The sequence below is a fragment of the Podarcis tiliguerta genome, assembly GCF_965153285.1.
Source record: "Podarcis tiliguerta genome assembly, chromosome: 17".
Taxonomy (NCBI): Eukaryota; Metazoa; Chordata; class Lepidosauria; order Squamata; family Lacertidae; genus Podarcis; species Podarcis tiliguerta.
In genome coordinates, this window is record NC_139550.1 from 34,024,469 (window position 1) to 34,041,795 (window position 17,327).

General features: G+C 49.3%; 2 protein-coding genes across 3 annotated transcripts in view; one reads left to right on the forward strand and one right to left on the reverse strand.

Annotated features, from left to right (window-relative positions):
- SPC24 (SPC24 component of NDC80 kinetochore complex) lies at window positions 1–10,447 on the forward strand. Its single transcript, XM_083420931.1, has 6 exons — window positions 1–328; window positions 1,779–1,971; window positions 6,992–7,129; window positions 8,797–8,896; window positions 10,044–10,120; window positions 10,205–10,447. Exons 1-6 carry the CDS (start codon window positions 227–229, stop codon window positions 10,309–10,311), a joined length of 717 nt encoding a protein of 238 aa, XP_083277057.1. The 5' UTR covers window positions 1–226; the 3' UTR covers window positions 10,312–10,447.
- The window catches only part of KEAP1 (kelch like ECH associated protein 1), a 23,228-nt gene continuing 16,336 nt past the window's right edge, over window positions 10,436–17,327 (reverse strand). For both annotated transcript variants that reach the window (XM_083420066.1, XM_083420067.1), the window contains exons 3-6: window positions 16,481–17,166; window positions 13,739–13,944; window positions 12,376–12,552; window positions 10,436–11,629 (exon numbers count right to left, since the gene is read on the reverse strand). In XM_083420066.1, the coding sequence (XP_083276192.1) occupies window positions 11,466–11,629; window positions 12,376–12,552; window positions 13,739–13,944; window positions 16,481–17,166 (1,233 nt within the window). In that variant the 3' untranslated portion in view covers window positions 10,436–11,465. The remainder of the gene's footprint in view (window positions 11,630–12,375; window positions 12,553–13,738; window positions 13,945–16,480; window positions 17,167–17,327) is intronic.

The window sequence follows — 17,327 nt, forward strand, 5'->3', positions numbered from 1 at the left end:
TAAGCCGGCCGCTCTTGAGGCGGGGTGTGTGTGTGTGTGTGTGAATCATAAAGTTAGGGAGGGAAAGTGTAGAGTGACACAACGACATGGACTTCCGGGGGAGGGAATCGAAAACGGCCATTGGCTATAATTCCTCTTTTGGGCGGAGTCTGCTGTATTTTCCCTATCATTAGGGAGAGGAACGACGGAGCCGCGCGTGCGCGTGACGTCACTCCAGAAGCGGCCAATGAGCGCCTCGCGAGTTTCGACGGCGCCCAATCAGGGCGGACTGTTCGCTGAGCGTTTCAGAGGCGCCGAGTTCGGAATCCGCGCGGGCGACGCCAGGAAGGCGAGCGAGGAGGGTCCTTCGCTTCTGAACCTCGCCATTCGATGTGAGGCGTGTCCCCGTCCATGGGCGCAGCCAGGATTTACTTGGGGGGGGGGGGCTAGGCCTAAAGTGTGGGGGGGCCCGGGGGGGGGAGAACCAAGTTATCTGCCATGCAGTTGGTCACTTAGTTAGGCATTTTTGTTTATTTACTTGTGCTTTTGGGAGGGGGGGGTAGCTACGCCCATGCCCCTGTCCGCCGGGCCTGCTCTGATTGCTCGAGGCTCAGCTCAGTCAAGGGCGCCTTAGACCATGTGCAGAGTGCCGGCGACGAACCTGGGGTTTTGGTGGGGCAGGAAGGGAAAGACCGGGGGGGGGGCAGGGCGCCCAGTGCCCCTCGAGCAGCCCCTTTGACGCTTCCTTCCGGGTATGGCGCCTATCTTGCGCCAGGGAGGCAGCAAGAACTGACTGCTCCGAATATGGCATTGAATGGTCGGGGTGGGGTGGGGGGGACAGGGCACACGGAGAAAAAAATAGTTTTATTATTTGTACCCCATCTGACTTGGCTGCCCCAAAAACTTCCCTACACAGGGCTGCCTTTATATGTCTTTCTAAAAGTTGTATATTTATCTTCTTGACATCTGATGGGAGGGCGTGCGTTCCTGCGGGAAAATCTGCGGTTGCAAGAAAACAGAAATATATTAATGAGAGGAAACAAAATCCCAGGTGATGCATTGCTTGGAAGCTTTTGTATGCTTCTGGTGGTAATCCATCTGATAATAATAATGATTTACAAGTGCACTTGGCTACATTGGTGTTGGGTAGCCAAATATTGTAAAAACTGGTAGAAAGCCTTTGTTGGGTAGCAGATATGTGCTGAGACTTTTTAATAATAATAATAATGAGTTGGTGCTGTGGGTTAAACCACAGAGCCTAGGGCTTGCCGATCAGAAGGTTGGTGGTTAGAATCCCCGCGACGGGGTGAGCTCCCGTTGCTCGGTCCCTGCTCCTGCCACCCTAGCAGTTCGAAAGCACGTCAAAGTGCAAGTAGATAAATAGGTACCGCTCTGGCGGGAAGGTAAACGGCATTTCCGTGCGCTGCTCTGGTTCGCCAGAAGCGGCTTAGTCATGCTGGCCACATGACCCAGAAGCTGTACGCCGGCTCCCTTGGCCAATAAAGCGAGATGAGCACCGCAACCCCAGAGTTGTCCGTGACTCAACCTAACGGTCAGGGGTCCCTTTACCTTTTACTGGAAACAGTAGAAATGGTAAGGCACACTGCTGCTTCCACCCTCTTTTGCCCATATTGGAATGACCCGTCCATAACTTGCTGCCACTTTTGGCATTTATTCAAAGGGACTTTGGGTCGGGGGGGGGGGGATCAAGCAGGAGATCACCCTTCCTCTGGAAATTGCTGGGAGATTGCATGCCTTAGAATCCCCCAAATGCTGACCCTCTTCCCCCTGCCCTTTAGCTTGGCATATTAATAGGTGCGATGGCTGCCTTCAGTGAAGAGTTACAACATCTAGACAGAAGGACCAAGCAGCTGCTCGAAATGATGACAAGAGCCAATGGGGCAGAAATGCTGAAGGAGACTCTCGTGAAAGAGGAGCAGATGCTCAACAAGCTCTGGGATACTCAAAAGAGCACAGCCCAGCTGCTGAAAGGTACACCTTTCCCTTTAACTGCATGGCAGCAGTTGTGATTCAGTATGTTACTGGGTGTGATACTATGTATCTCTTAATTTTGTTACAGGTGGCAACCATTTAAGAGGCTTTTTAGAGGGTGCTCCCCATTGATGTGATTTTATGCTTATGCACATCGGGGCCTGGAACACCAGTATCTAAGTTGTATATAAGACAGGGTGTTATTCAGCTAAGTTTTACAGTGGTACCTCAGGTTAAGTACTTAATTCGTTCCGGAGGTCCGTACTTAACCTGAAACTGTTCTTAACCTGAAGCACCACTTTAGCTAATGGGGCCTCCTGCTGCTGCTGCGTCGCCGGGACATGATTTCTGTTCTCATCCTGAAGCAAAGTGCTTAACCTGAAGCACTATTTCTGGGTTAGCGGAGTCTGTAACCTGAAGCGTATGTAACCTGAAGCGTATGTGTCAGGGGTTCAGGAGCAGAGTCACAGGAGAGGGAGGAAACGGAGAGCGAGGGGGAGGAGTCTGAAGGAAATGTCAGCGACGACAGTAGTCCGAGGTCTCTGAGTCTCTCCAGTGACTCGGAGGATTCACAGAAAGGGGCCCCCATGGTCAGGGCAAGGGGAGTGCCCAGGGGGACACCTCGGGAAGAAGGGGCCAGAGGAGACTCAGAGAGTAGCAGTTGGAAATCAGGGCCCGCGTCCCCCCCAGAGGGCAGTAGGGGGGAGGAGTCCCAGGCATCGGGATCAGGTGGAGCGCTGCCAGCGGGAGAACATGAGGCAGGATTGACCACACCTCCGTCGGGGAGTGAGGAAACGGTCATCAGGAAAGTTAAACGCGCGCGCGCGCCAAGTTCTAATGTACAGGAGGGAGGCACAGTGGGCAGCCCGGGAAGAGAGCCAGGTCCTAAAGCCCGCAGAAGAGAGCGGGAGGAGTCAGGGGGGTCGTCATCGTCAGCCTCAGAGGAATCCAGGGAGACAGGGGCCCCGGAGGGCAACAGGACCCAGAGGAGAAAGAAGAGGTGGAGTAAAGCTAGAGTCTTAAACTGGTGTACAGGGGGCGGGGACTCAGAGGGAGCTTCGCCGGTCTAAAGTTTAGACGTAGGGATGGAGCGCTGCGGCGTGGAAATGGAAACTGTACTTCAATAAAGACTTTTGTACATAAATACCAGCCAGCGTTGGTCCTCTGTGAGCTGGGACCAGGAGCCAGCCCTGACAGTATGTAACCCGAGGCACTACTGTACTCTACAGTACACCCTTTGAAATTAATGAACATGACTAAGTTAGGGCCATTAATTTCAGTGGGTCTACCCTTAGCAAAACTTAGCTGAATACCAGCCCTCATGTATTGAAACCCTGCATAGACCAGGGTCCCTGCACTTGCTTGGGGTTGGATGAACATTATAGCACCACATGCTCTTAGTCCACTAGTGAAGCTTAACTATCAGGTGTTAGTCTGATCATTGCCTGCATAGGAACTCCATGGTTGGATTATATATCTTTTGGGTGACTTGCCATGCTCTGAAGTTCGGGGGGTGATGATCTAATCTCATACTGCATTTCTTAATTAGTCCAAATAAAACGTTCCCGATGTTGATCCTTCATTTATTTTTTAGCACTCTGATTTAGTTTAGCAAGTGGGTTAGTGCATTGCAGTTCTCTGAGTTCTTTATTTTCCTGTTGTAATCCAAAGTCCTCAGCAACTCACTTTTGGTTTCCCTTTTTTATATTCTTCCATTGAAGATCATTGCCAGAATCGTGGTAAAAATTGCACACAGTCAATTTTGTGATTAAACCTTAACAATGGCAATAACAAGATATTCTTTCAATCCTGCTTGCATTTCAAACATCAGTCTTTCGGGAGAGATTTGCTGAATAAAACAGCAAATATAAAATATATCAAAAGAGGATAATGGAGGTTCACCTCCCCCGCCTTTGAGTTAGTTTAGCAAGTGGGTTAGTACATTGTAGTTCTGTGTGAAATATTTTTAATTTCCTTCTCTTTATTTTCCTGTTTTAATCCAAAATCCTCACCGAAGGCACTTTCGGCTTCTGCACACAAAGGTAAAATTCAACGCGTCACATCCAAGACAAAGGGAGATCTAGCCTTCCACCATTAGCGCCGGGCAGATATCCAAAATTCCAGCTGGTAATCTCATTCCAGCTGGTAATAAGCTGATGCCTCAGTGAAAACACTATAACTCCCATCAATAATACTTTTTATCATTCCATTGAGGAACATTGTCAGAATCTTGTCAAAATTTCACCCAGTCAATTTTGTAGTTAAACCATAACAATAACAATGATATTCTTTCAATCCCGCTTGCGTATTTCAAACAGTCAGTCTTTTGGGGGAAATTTGCCGAATAAAACAGCAAATGCATAATATATCAAGAGAAAATAATGCAGGCTTATCTCCCCAAACATACCAATCCGATCACAATGAAAGCCCTTCTTCAGGTCAAAACCTTGGCACTCAGTGGCTGATTCAGTTAGCAGAATACTTTATCCCTCCTAGTTCAGAGCCTGCCTGTTAATTAAGTCCAAATTTCATCTTAAGAACAGGTGCCCTCCTCTCATGGCAACAGCTTTGGAGAGTTTCTGAAACGCGTGGTGCATTGCACCCTGAGCCCCCTGCCCCCCTCATTCCTTCATGATGGGCGGCAGGAATCGGATGATCTGTGGGTGCAGCAGGCCCCCCTGGCCCTGGGGGTTTATTTTTGGAGGATAATTACTCCCCTATTATCCTCAATTAGCGGCATGGAAAGGCTCCTCCGCTGGAATGGGCACAGCCGTTCACCATGGTGGACAGACAGGCATTTGGCTTTTTTGATTGTATTATAATTCAGAATGTTTTAATGTGGTTTTTATTGGATTGTTAAAATGGAAAATTTAATAAATATATATATATATACATATATTTTAAAAAGGAACTTCGTGGCTGGAGATAGCTGAATTTTGTTGATTCACAAATGCATCATGGGAGATGGGGAGAGGAAGGGAGAAGGGCTGTTTGGAATTTGGTGAAAGTGTGGAGCTATGTTCAAAACCTGAACTATTCTGAATTTATTTGCTACCAGCTCTGTTTGGCACTTTGCAGTTTGGTTGCAGAGATGTACTTGTGGGGGGCCGGAGTGTGTGTGCAGTTCTCATCTACAGACTGATCAGGTTAACACTAATCTCATCCTTTCTCTCTCTTACTCTTGGGTGCTTTTTCTCTTAATGAAATTGGGGTTTATTATAAGGGATACCTAATGTTAGTTTGGTATACTATCCAGTCATTTCAAGTAGTTGTCACCAGCCTCATCTTCCCTTTAATTATGTCTGTGTGCAAATCCCGCAGCTGAGAGATGAGTTAGGTACCTGATTAACTTTTTATTGGGGGCCAAGTCCTCCTACACTTCTGGAAAAAAATAGCTTGTTTTGCCTTAGAGTGGTAATTTTAAGGAGAAAAATGTGACAGAATGCCTGGTTTTAGTAATTATTTTAGCTGTATAATGTATTTTGTCCTATGTATCTAGCTTTTTGTAACGGCTTAGGCTACACAAATAATATTCATAGCAAAATTAATATCTGCAGAATTTAGAAAGTTTTTCTCCTCTATACTCCTCCACCTCTCCCCTCTAAACGAAATGAAGATTTTTTTAGACACCTATACTAAAGGACGAGGGCAGCAAATGTATGAAAAAAGGAAGTATCAAAAGAGCAGATGAAGGAAGTAATTAAAAACTTGAAGGTGGCAAAATCTCTGGCCCTTTTGCATCCTTTTGCAAAGCATCTAAGGAACAAACAGTTCCACAGATGGCCACAATATTTTAGCTGGTAACTCACTTCCCACAACTTGGAAACATTCAAGAATAGTAAAGGTAAAGGGACCCCTGACCGTTAGGTCCAGTCATGGTTGACTCTGGGGTTGCAGCGCTCATCTTGCTTTATTGGCCGAGGGAGCCAGCGTACAGCTTCTGGGTCATGTGGCCAGCATGACTAAGCCACTTCTGGCAAATCAGAGACAGTTTACCTTCCCGCCAGAGCTATTTATCTACTTGCACTTGACGTGCTTTTGAACTGCTAGGTTGGGACCGAGCAACGGGAGCTCACACCGTCACGGGGATTCAAACTGCCGACCTTCTAATCAGCAAGTCCTAGGCTCTGTTCTTTAACCTACAGCAAACCTCACCAACTGATCTTTTTGTTAAATCATAGAATCGTAGAGTTGGAAAGGATCCAGAGGGTCTTCTGTAAAAAAATATCCTCATGTTCATGGATTCTCAGTGGGGCTGTGTTTGATTCCAGTGGGGCTTTGCAGAATCAGTGCAAGTCTCTCAGCTGTAAACCCAAAGTGAAGGAGTATTGGAGCATGGGAGAGCAGCCCCTCCACGCTGTGCCCTCTTCAAGGTAAGGCCCGTGGGGTCGTATGCCTGTTTTCTTTTTATTCCTCCTCCGTCTCTGCCGCAGCTGCCTGCTAGCTGTTTCCCTCCTCCAGCTGATTCTTGTGCCAGAAGAAATCTAACCAATTAAATAAAGGTAAAAGGTAAAGGTACCCCTGCCCGTACGGGCCAGTCTTGACAGACTCTAGGGTTGTGCGCCCATCTCACTCAAGAGGCCGAGGGCCAGCGCTGTCCGGAGACACTTCCGGGTCACGTGGCCAGCGTGACATCGCTGCTCTGGCGCGCCAGAGCCGCACACGGAAACGCCGTTTACCTTCCCGCTAGTAAGCGGTCCCTATTTATCTACTTGCACCCGGGAGTGCTTTCGAACTGCTAGGTTGGCAGGCGCTGGGACCGAACAACGGGAGCGCACCCTGCCACGGGGATTCAAACCACCAACCTTTCGATCGGCAAGCCCTAGAGGCTTTTACCCACAGCGCCACCCGTGTCCCATTCCTGACAGTAGAAATCTGTTAAAAGCAGCTGTCATGAAAGAACAGATGATCCCAAAAGTTTTCTGGAAGAGGGTTGCTTTGTGCTGCTACCTAAATACCATCAGGAGAACTGAAGTGGGCGCTTTTATAATGTTGGTACCCTATCCTTTCCTTATGACAGATCTCATGACTGCAGAGGAGAAAGTGGCCCAGAAACTTTGCGACAGGGAACAGCAGCTGAATGCAAACCTCCAAAAGCTGCAGAAAATTGAAGACGAATTGCTCCAGGCAAATGAGAAGGCTGCTGAATTGAGGACCAGTACCAAATATCCTTCCCCATCTGCATCTGGTGCCAAATCGAAACATCCCCTGGTGGGAGGTCAATCCCTCAAACATTTCTCCCCTATTAGGGCATACTACAGATCAGCCAAGGTTTGGTAACTTTTCTAAGTGAAGGTGTATATCCCACTCTGGGTCAGCCAGGCAGGGTATGTCTACTCATGTTTAGCCATCTGAGTGGATTTAGCTTGATTTGTCTGGACTGGTATTCAGCTGTATTTTCAGTTGTATGTCCTTGCTAATTTCTGTGTCTCTCCCAGAATTGTTGATTTCACCAAGCAGGGGTAACAGCTGTTGTTTTGACGAGGGTAGCACTTCACTTTACCTTTCCCCCAACCTTTCTTATGGGAAGGGAAACTCGTAGAGTACCTACTTTGAATATAGAAAGTCTCCATCCCTGGTAGCCTTCAATACTGGGGCTTAGGAAGACCTGCCCATGAGATCTCAGGGAGACACTGCTTCTCACTTTGATGCCATTGGGCTTGATGAAGCAACTCTTATTTACTCAGGAGTCTCGCTTTTTGAAATCAGATTTCTTAAAGTCAAGTGCATCTTAACTACCCTTGCTTTTCCTTTGTAGATGCTTATACAGTGGTGCCTCGCAAGACGAAATTAATTCGTTCTGTGAGTCTCTTCGTCTAGCAGTTTTTTCGTCTTGCGAAGCAACCCTATTAGCGGATTAGCGCTATTAGCGGTTTAGCGGCTATTAGAGGCTTAAGGGATTAGCGGATTAGCTGCTAAAAGGCTATTAGCGGTTTAGCGGCTTAGAAAAAGGGGGTGGGGAGCGAAAAAAAATATCAAGACTCGCAAGACCTTTTCGTCTTGCGAAGCAAGCCCATAGGGAAATTCGTCCTGCGAAGCGCATCGAAAAACGGAAAACCCTTTCGTCTAGCGGGTTTTCCGTCTTGCGAGGCATTCGTCTTGCGGGGTACCACTGTATATATTTTGGGATGAACAAAAGCAAGTCAAGAGAGACTTTGCTGAAGGCACCTCAGCCTTGGATTGGGAAACCCGAGGTCTTCCACATGTTATTGAACTCTTGACTCCCATCATCCCCAGCCAGCACAACCAATGGTTAGGGATGATGGGTGTTGTAGTTCAACAACATCTGAAGAACCGTAAGTTCCCAATCCCCGGTACAGTCATACCTCGGGTTACAGATGCTTCAAGCTGTGTTTTTTCAGGTTATGGACTGCCGAAACCCAGAAGTACCGGAACGGGTTACTTCCAGGTTTCGGCAGTCGTGCATGCGCAGAAGCACTAAATCGCAATTTGCGCATGCACAGCAGCGCCGAATCACAATGTGTGCAGACGCGCCGCTGCGGGTTGCGAATGTGCATCCTGCAAGGATCATGTTTGCAACCCGAGCGTCCACAGTATTCCTAATACTTGCAAGTTGAGACAGAGGGAGAGAGGCTTATCCAGCTCAGCTGTCCACCATGTGAAGACCCTTTTGCTTCATTGTATTGTGTTATATTTCTAGTCTGCTCTTTTGTACAGGCAGTCAAGTACATCAGAAAGTTTCATGGCACCTCGTTGCCCTTCTTCAGAGGACAAATAACTATTTCAGAGTAATTTGCCCTTGCTGAAATCAATAGCCCCTGTTGGGTTTGGGGAATGCATCCTAGTTATTATTCCTTAACTCACATCATACCGATTTAAGAAAAGAACTGGAGGCTTTGAAAGAAGAAATCAGGCAGAAAGAGAAGAATGCAGATAATGATGCCATTGTGTCCAAATCGTCTATGTAAGTAGAGACCTCCCTCTGCTCCTTTTATTTAAGCCTAGTCTTGTGAATTGGTTAGGGAAAAGGTAGATTATTGTATCACTTGCCCTTTAATTAAATGTTTCTTAAAAGCTGCCCAAGCCAGTGACAAGGAGCTCTGCTTCTTTTCCCACTGAGTTAGAGGCAGAATGCTGCCTGCTGCAGTTTCAAGAACATTTTTAAGTACAAGAAGATTCCTGCTTGTATCCTGAGGGGATGGAGTGATTGTGAGTAGTCTGTACAGAAGTGTTGGCCTAGCACCGTATCCCAGGTCCAGCTATAGATAGTGGCTTAATTCAGACATTTTGATCTCCAGTCTAATGCAGCCATGGTTTATTGGACTGGGAATGAGGCATAAGCCTGTGTGTATTCTCTTTGTCCCTTTGTGGCTTCTTTGTTGTCCCGTGACACTGAACTGGTTTAAGGGTTCTATGTAAACCGGAACCCAGTTTTGTTACTTCTCCCTGAGGATTTTGGGTAATGAGCTCCGATAAAACTATCCACTTTTTAATGGCCAGTGGGTGCGACTGGGATATCCCCCCCCTTTAGTAGCTAAGGGACTGAGCCATGAATCAAGAAGTCCCCACATTGTACTTACAGTGGTACCTCGGGTTAAGTACTTAATTCGTTCTGGAGGTCCGTTCTTAACTGAAACTTTTCTTAACCTGAAGCACCACTTTAGCTAATGGGGCCTCCCGCTGCCAGAGCACGATTTTGTTCTCATCCTGAAGCAAAGTTCTTAACCCAAGGTACTATTTCTGGGTTAGCGGAGTCTGTAACCTGAAGCGTATATAACCCGAGGTACCACTGTATTTACTTTGCCAAACCTTTATTAGTCATTGCAGCCCACATTGTATCTTGGCCTCTGCCCCCTCCACTACTGGCAACTGAAGAGTAGTGACTTACCTTACAGTGCTCTAAGGATGACAACCAGCTTAGGCTTATGAAGTGCTTTGAACACTTCAAAGCACTACTCTAAGTAGTATTGTACATAAGTAGTATCGAGAGCACACAGATACGATTTTTATGTTCAAGGGGCTGTAGTATATATAATGGACCTCAGCCACAGGTACCAGAGTAGGCAATGATCTGATCTGGGAAGCTTCATATGTTCAATTCTGTCTTACAGGTATATTGTGCACCTTTATTACCAGATCTGCCGTATTGACTGGGACTACTCCTGTGAGCCAACAATAGTCAAAGGAAGTATCCTTCCACTGCAGGCAAATAGGGGTTCCTTGCAGGGAGGGGAGACATAATGGTTTTTTCCTTAACCCTTTTTGCCTTCAGTTCATTATGGGCCAGACATTGCTCAGCCTATCAGTCTTGACAGCAGCCAACACTCCCGCAGCTTCATCTGCGACTACCTGTGGAACCTTGTGAGCACAGCCTGGTGAAGGAGATGTCCTTTGACGTGAATGTACAGTGGCTGTACCTATTATAGGCGATCAGTGTTTCTTTCCCTGTTGTAACTTTTGTCAGAGCTGTAAATAGAGAGCAAGAAGAAATAAACTTTCGTACTAATCGCAAAAAGTTGCTTTATTTGTGTGAGAAGTGTAATTTAAAAACCAGTTCATTTCAAGCCGGTAAGTTTGATGGTAAAAACAAAAACAAAACCAATCGATGCAGGAAGCACCCTGGCCAAGCACTTCTCATGGGGTGGCAATAATTCAAAAGCAGCCAGGGCCCACCTGAAGTCTTTTTAAGTCCTGTTCTATGTTCACTTACCTTGCAGAACTATCAGCCACACAAGAGCAAACAGTCTGCCCAGCTTCCTTTTGCAGCGTTCTGTCAAAATTTACCAGTTTGAATAGGCAGAGAGGGAACTTTAGAAAAATCCAGACTTGAATTTGATGTCAAACTGTCTGCTCAATAAACATTTCAAATAGGCAGGAATGCTCTATTTACAAGGTATTCCCAAGCGTTCCATGCAAAGGAGACCCCCACCCCCAATAATTAGACTATTCCTTGCCAGACATCTGGAAAGAAGGGCACTGTGAACACCAAGCTCTCTTCTGCAATTCTCATAGGCAGGTTCCTTTTTTAGACGATTCCCAATACAGTTATACCTCATGTTACGTTTGCTTCATGATACATTTTTTCAGGTTGCGTCCTGGGGTGACCTGGAAGTACCGGAAAGGCTTACTTCCGGGTTTTGCCGCTCGCGCAGAAGCGCTAAATCGTGCTTCGCGCACAAGCGCCAAATCGCACCGCACACCTGCACAGATACGGCACTTCAGGTTGCAGGCTTTTCATGTTGCGAACGGGCCTCCAGAACGGATCCCGTTCGCAACCAGAGGTACCACTGTACTAGAATGAGGCAGGGTCAATCGTAAATCACCAGATACACTACCCTGATAAAAGCTCAGAGCAGGGACAGTTCTTCACTGCCCCTCATAGGTAGTTCAAATTCAGTTTTGAAGTTTTGCTCATCCTTGGCACTTTTCCTTGGTCCTGGCAGAACAGAACTTAGCACTAGGCATGTCTTAATACTGAATCTTCTCCCATTTGTTTTCTTTCCTCCATTTGAAAGGTAGCTCTGCACTCTCTCTTAGCAATGGCAGTTCTCATCGCCCTGTTTGCGGCATGGCTCCATGGTGACGGCCACCCCCACCCCACTCCGGCCTGATGTCATGTGGGTCACCTCGGTCCAAGTATCGGTGGTGGGATCATAACATTCAACACTATCCAGGAAGGTGTGACCATCATAGCCACCTGCATGGGGAGAGAGCCAGCAATTAACACACACAAGAAAATCAAGCGACCATTTCCAAATAATCGCTCCCACCATGCCTGTGCATAGGTAAAAAAGTTAAAGGCCCTATGACGGTTAAGTCATAGGCGACTATGAGGTTGTGGTGCTCATCTTGCTTTCAGGCCGAGGGAGCCGGTGTTTGTCCACAGACAGCTTTCTGGGTCATGTGGCCAGCATGACTAAACCACTTCTGGCACAATGGGACACTGATGGAAGCCAGAGCGCACAGAAACACCATTTACCTTCCCACCGCAGCGGTACCTATCTATCTGCTTGCACTGGCGTGCTTTCAAATTGCTGAGTTGGCAGAAACGGACAGAGCAATGGGAGCTCACCGCATTGTGGGGATTTGAACTGCTAACCTTCCGATCGGCAAGCCCAAGAGACTCAGTGGTTTAGACCACAGCGCCAGTAGACTTGTGTTAGTGCAATAGCTGCGACACCCCCATATTGGCTTGGGAGAACCCTGGGAACAGCATAGGGGAGATGATTTCACCAGGCAAGCTGATGGAGCAATCTGTTTAGCCCCACACTGAATTCCTCCCAATGACTTTATCCACCATACATATGATCATATCCTCTTTTAAAAATATAGATATGCTAAGGGGGGTGGGGGCAGAAAAGAGCTATGCCAACCCTGCCTTCTGCAGCCTTTTGTCCTTTTGCCACCTCCCTCCCAGCAGAGAGCTACCCTGGCCAAGCTTACCCAAGACGTAGATCTTGCCCTGGTGCACAGTGACGCCTAGCGCACTCCGGCGGTGGCTCATGGGTGCCGCAAAGGACCAGGTGCCCGCCTCCACATCGTAACGCTCCACGCTGTTGAGTTGTAGTGTGCCATCAAAGCCCCCCATGGCATAAATGCAGTTATTGAGCGCACAAACCCCTGTGGGAGGAAGCAGCCGTGTTAAGACAGACTAGCCTGACCCTGACTCATCCTACCGTATTCAGAGGCTCCACAGATTTTTACGCAGTGTCTCGTTTCAAGCAGTACGTGTTAAGTCTTTTGGCTTACCTAATGAAGCATAAGGCACTGTTTCCCAGAGTACCCCCCTCCCCATTTTTGCATGGCAATCAGCAATAAGGAGACCAAGACCTAGCTGACCTATCGCCAGTAGGAGATGGCTGCATTACTATTGCACAGGCCTCTGCACCAGGAGGGTCGGCCCATCAGCAAACCAAATGGGCCTGTGAGTGCCTGTGACTGACTCATCTGCGCTGCAGCTGCACTTCAGCCTCTAGCCTGGGGAGGGGCACCAGATGTTTTTAGACTACAAGGCCCATTGTCCTCAACCATTCACTGTGCTGCCTGGAACCGATGGCAGCTGGAGTCCGGCATCAGCTGGCAGGCCACAGGTTTCTCCACCCGAGCTTTAGCTCATCACTGGGAGCTGCTGCCAGGACCATATAACCTAAAGGACCTACATTGGCTCCCAGTACATTTCCGAGCACACAATTCAAAGTGTTGGTCCTGACCTTGAAAGCCCTAAATGGCCTCAGCCCTGTTATACTGGATGGAGTGTCTCCAGCCCCATCGCTCAGGCCAGAAACAGGTCCAGCGAGGGCCTTCTGGTGATCCCCTCGCTGCGAGGCTACAGGGAAGTAGGCACAGGGCCTTCTCCGTAATGGCACCCTCCCTGTGGAACTCCCTCCCATCAGATGTCAAGGAGATAAAGAACTAAACAACTTTTCAAAGACATCTGAAGGCAGCCCTGCAGAGGGAAGACTTTGATGTTTGATTTGGTTTTTAGTATTTTGTAGGGAGCTGTCCAGAGTGGCTGGGACAACTCAGTTAGATGGATGGCCTAATAGTAGTAGTAGTAGTAGTAATAATAATAATAATACCATTACTTCTAACACCATAGTCAGTCTAGGATGCCCATTCAGTGCTAGAGCAGTTGGGAAATTCAGAGGGTAAAACCAAATCTGATCCCTCGACCCAGGCAGCACGCATGGCCAGATGAGAGCAAAGGGAGCGCACCTCCAATCTCGGCGCAACCAGCAGAGAAAAGACAGCCTTGGTGAAGGTTCTGGGACACAGGAACCCAATTCCTTTCCATCGCCCCACTTACCTGCTCCACTCCGGATTGTATTCATTGGAGCAATCATCTCCCACGTGTCCCGCTCAGGGTAATAGCACTCCACTGAACTGTGGCGGCAATTGCCATCGAAGCCCCCCACCGCGTACAAGAGTCGGTTCAGCACAGCCACCCCGACACCAATGCGACGGGTGAGCATGGGCGCCACTAACTGCCACTCGTCCCGCTCTGGCTCGTACCTGGAGGAAGAGAGGGGAGAAGACGCCTCAGGGCATGTCGACAATGTGTGCACATGAGCAAGGGGCTCAGGCTAGCACAGAGATAAGCAACTGCAGGGAGGAGGGCACCTAATCTTGGCTGCTGTATCCAGAGGTGCTTGCGGGAGGGAGGGGCAGCTGCAAAAGACAGGACATGCTTGCAGCCCGTGTTGGGGTACGAGGCCCTGGCCCCCCCAGCACTTCCACAAAGCCATCACTCCATAAAACTAGCTGCTGGCCAGGAAAGGCTGTATTTCACACCTGTTCAGCTTCAAATAAGCAGCTGCCACCACAATCTTGTTCCTAGGGCCTCCTCCAAAAGGTCACAGTCAAACAACAGCAGATGAGCAGAGCCCCTGTGTAGCCAAAAGGTCTCCCCAAAACCCAAGGGAAGATTGTTAACAGTCAGCACAGAACTAGGTATCTGTCTTCCATCTGAAGAGAAGATCGAAACCCTCCTGGTTTCAAAGGAGCAAGGAAATAACTGAAAGGCAAATTTCTGTTCCTGGACAATTCACCAGAGGCCTCTCTGCTGACACCACCTCCCTTTTCAGGGGTGTCTGAACAGCCTTAGTCTCTAGAAACCTGCACTCCACACACCGCCACCCCTCCCTCTGGAAAGTTGCAAGGTCCTACTTTAAAAGTCATAGCCAAGGCTGGCTGTGTATCTGGCACCCATGCTCAAAACTTGGGATTTAGAGCGCATTTTCTGTGTTTTTTCCTTTTTTGAAAAAGCAAGGATCATTGGCCACGTGACCAACCTGGGTGAGGCACGGTGTAGAAAGAGTGACAGGAAACAAGTGAATTTTGCTCCTGACTCAAGAGGGGAACCACCTGCAGCCTGTTTACTGTCCTCTGACCTCCATGCTGCCTGAAATAGGACAATCAAAATGGCCGCTATTTCCTCACTCTTGGGTATCTCATGCCGGTTCCCTGACGCCTTAGATCGAGGGAAGCAGGTTTGCAGGTACCGTCTTCCAGGTCAGGGTAGAGTGCCAGGGCTTCCCTTGTGGTTCTTTCAGTTATCAGCAATTCTGAAGCCAAGCCACTTCCTGCCCCCCCCCCCAATAACCTTCCTGTTGACTTTTCTTCACTTGCAGGCACCTGGGAGAAAAAGAGCACCCAGGCAACCCTGTTGCCTTTGCAATGAGGTCATCAAATTGCCACCAGCTTTGAGCTGTGCATGCTGCTGGCACAGACAGTAGCCTCCTGAGAACCCACGGGCCCTTGCCACCCACCCAGTACCTGTGCAGTAGTGAGTCCCACAGGATCATGCCAGATGGGCAGATGCCCCAGACTAGGCATGGGGGGGGGACCTTCGTACGTCCAGACATTGATGGACTACAATCACCCCCATCCATGACCACTGGCTACTGCTAGTTGGGAGTCCAGCAACGTATGAAGGACCACAGAGCTCCCCATCACTCCCTAGACTCAGCCCCCTTTCCCGTCTGGGTCATATTCATGGGCATAGCCAGGATTTTTGTTAGGAAGAGGCAGAACTTGGTTGGGGGGGCAGAACCAGCGTGATTGGTCAGTTAAGCATTTCTATTGTTTTACTTGATCTAGGGAGAGAGCTGCCCTCCTCCGGCTGCACCCATGGCTATATTTCCTTAAAGGATAATCTGTAGGGAGCCACATGGCGGGGGGTGGGGTGGGGCCAAAACCAGGTGTAAGCAGGGCCTGTGCGAAAGGTGGGTCCTTTCTTTTCGACATCACCTTCCCTTTCCCTCCCTTTCCCCACCAGGCTGCCCAAGAATGGGCAGATCACTCTTGCCAGGGGTCTGAACTGACAGCCTTCCCATTCCTGCAATCTTCTCTCCCTTTCAGCTCCTCCCCATCCCTCCCAAGTGTATCCGTCCCTTTCCAAAAGTGCTGGGGCGGGGGGGGGGGGGGAGAGAAGGTGCCCAATTTAAAGAGCATCAAAGGTAAAGCCACAGCTGTAAAGGAAGAAGCAGGAACACACACACACACACACACAGAGCCCAGCTATGATTGTTCCTCTGCAGCCTTGGATTTGCTGCTCTGGAGCAAAGCACCGTATTTTTCGCTCTGTAAGACGCACACAACCATAAGACGCATCTAGTCTTAGAGGAGGAGGACAAGAAAAAATATTCTCTCCCTCTTTGCGCAGCGCCCCTTCAGTGAAGCGGCAGGAGAAGCAGAGCCCCTTCCATTTCTCCTCCCGCTTTACTAAAGGGGCGCTGCACAGAGAGGGAAAGCTGTGCAGCGGCTCTCCAGCGAAGCGAAGCCAGGAGAGCAAGAGGGATCGGTGCGCACCGATCCCTCTTGCTCTCCTGGCTTCAGGGATAGCCGCCCGAACCCTCCAGAGCGCAGCAGGAGCGCTCCCGCTGCGCTCCGGAGGCTTCACATTGTTTTTGCTGAAGCCATGGAGCCTGCATTCACTCCATAAGACGCACACAAACATCCCCCTTACTTTCTAGGAGGGGAAAAGTGCGTCTTATAGAGCGAAAAATACGGTACCCTTGCAGGGCCCTGTTGCGCACCCAGCCCTTACCTCTCCACGCTGTTGTGATGGTTGCTCCCGAAAGAGCCGCCCACCGCGTAGATCATGCCGTCAATCACCCCCACGCCGATCCGGTTACGCGCCACGCTCATAGGAGTGCAAGGAGACCACTGGTTCGTCATGGGATTATAGCAGTCAATGGCGCTCGAGTCCATGTTGCCGTCGTGGGAGTTGTTCCTCCCGCCCACCGCGTAGAAGAGTCCGCTCACCACGCAGCTGGCCAGGCCGCTGCGGGGCACCTCCAGGTCAGCCAGTCGGATCCAGGAGCCGTCGCAAGGGTTGTAGGCCTCCAGGTAACTGAGGGACCGGTGGTAGTAGCCGCCCGCCGTGTAGATGAGCTGCCCCACTTTGGGCGCCCGGCAAGACACATCCTTGGTGGGCTTGTGCAGGGTGAGGTCCTGAAAGATCTTGGCCAGATAGTCCTTGCAGCGCGAGTCCGACTTGAGGATCTCGCACTTCTGCAGCTGCATCTGGAGGAAGTGAGGGGTGAGCGAGTGGCAGCGCACAGCCTTGAGCAGTGCCTGGACGTAGAGCCGCCTATTCTCGCAGTCGTACTTCACCCAGTTGATACAGGCGTGGAAGACCTCCGACTCGCAGCGCACGTTCAGCTCGTCTCTGCTGATCAGCGTCACCAGCTGGCAATGCGAGAGGTTGAAGAATTCATCCTGCTTGGAAACCTGCAAGGGGGGGGGGGCAGAGAGAGACACACAGGACATGACAGCAAAACTCTGCAGGAGACGTTTTGCAGATTCGCTAGAGCCCTTCAACACACGACACTTTCCCTGACCGCTCTGCAAGGGGGAGCAAAGTGCCTTCTGCTGCTACGGTGAGACCACAA

Coding starts and splice junctions, on each gene's coding strand:
- SPC24 (XM_083420931.1), top strand. CDS start 227: ATGAGCGCCTCGCGAGTTTCGACGGCGCCCAATCAGGGCGGACTGTTC. Junction 329..1,778: donor GCGCGGGCGACGCCAGGAAG/GCGAGCGAGGAG, acceptor CCTGCCCTTTAG/CTTGGCATATTAATAGGTGC. Junction 7,130..8,796: donor GGCTGCTGAATTGAGGACCA/GTACCAAATATC, acceptor TCCTTAACTCAC/ATCATACCGATTTAAGAAAA.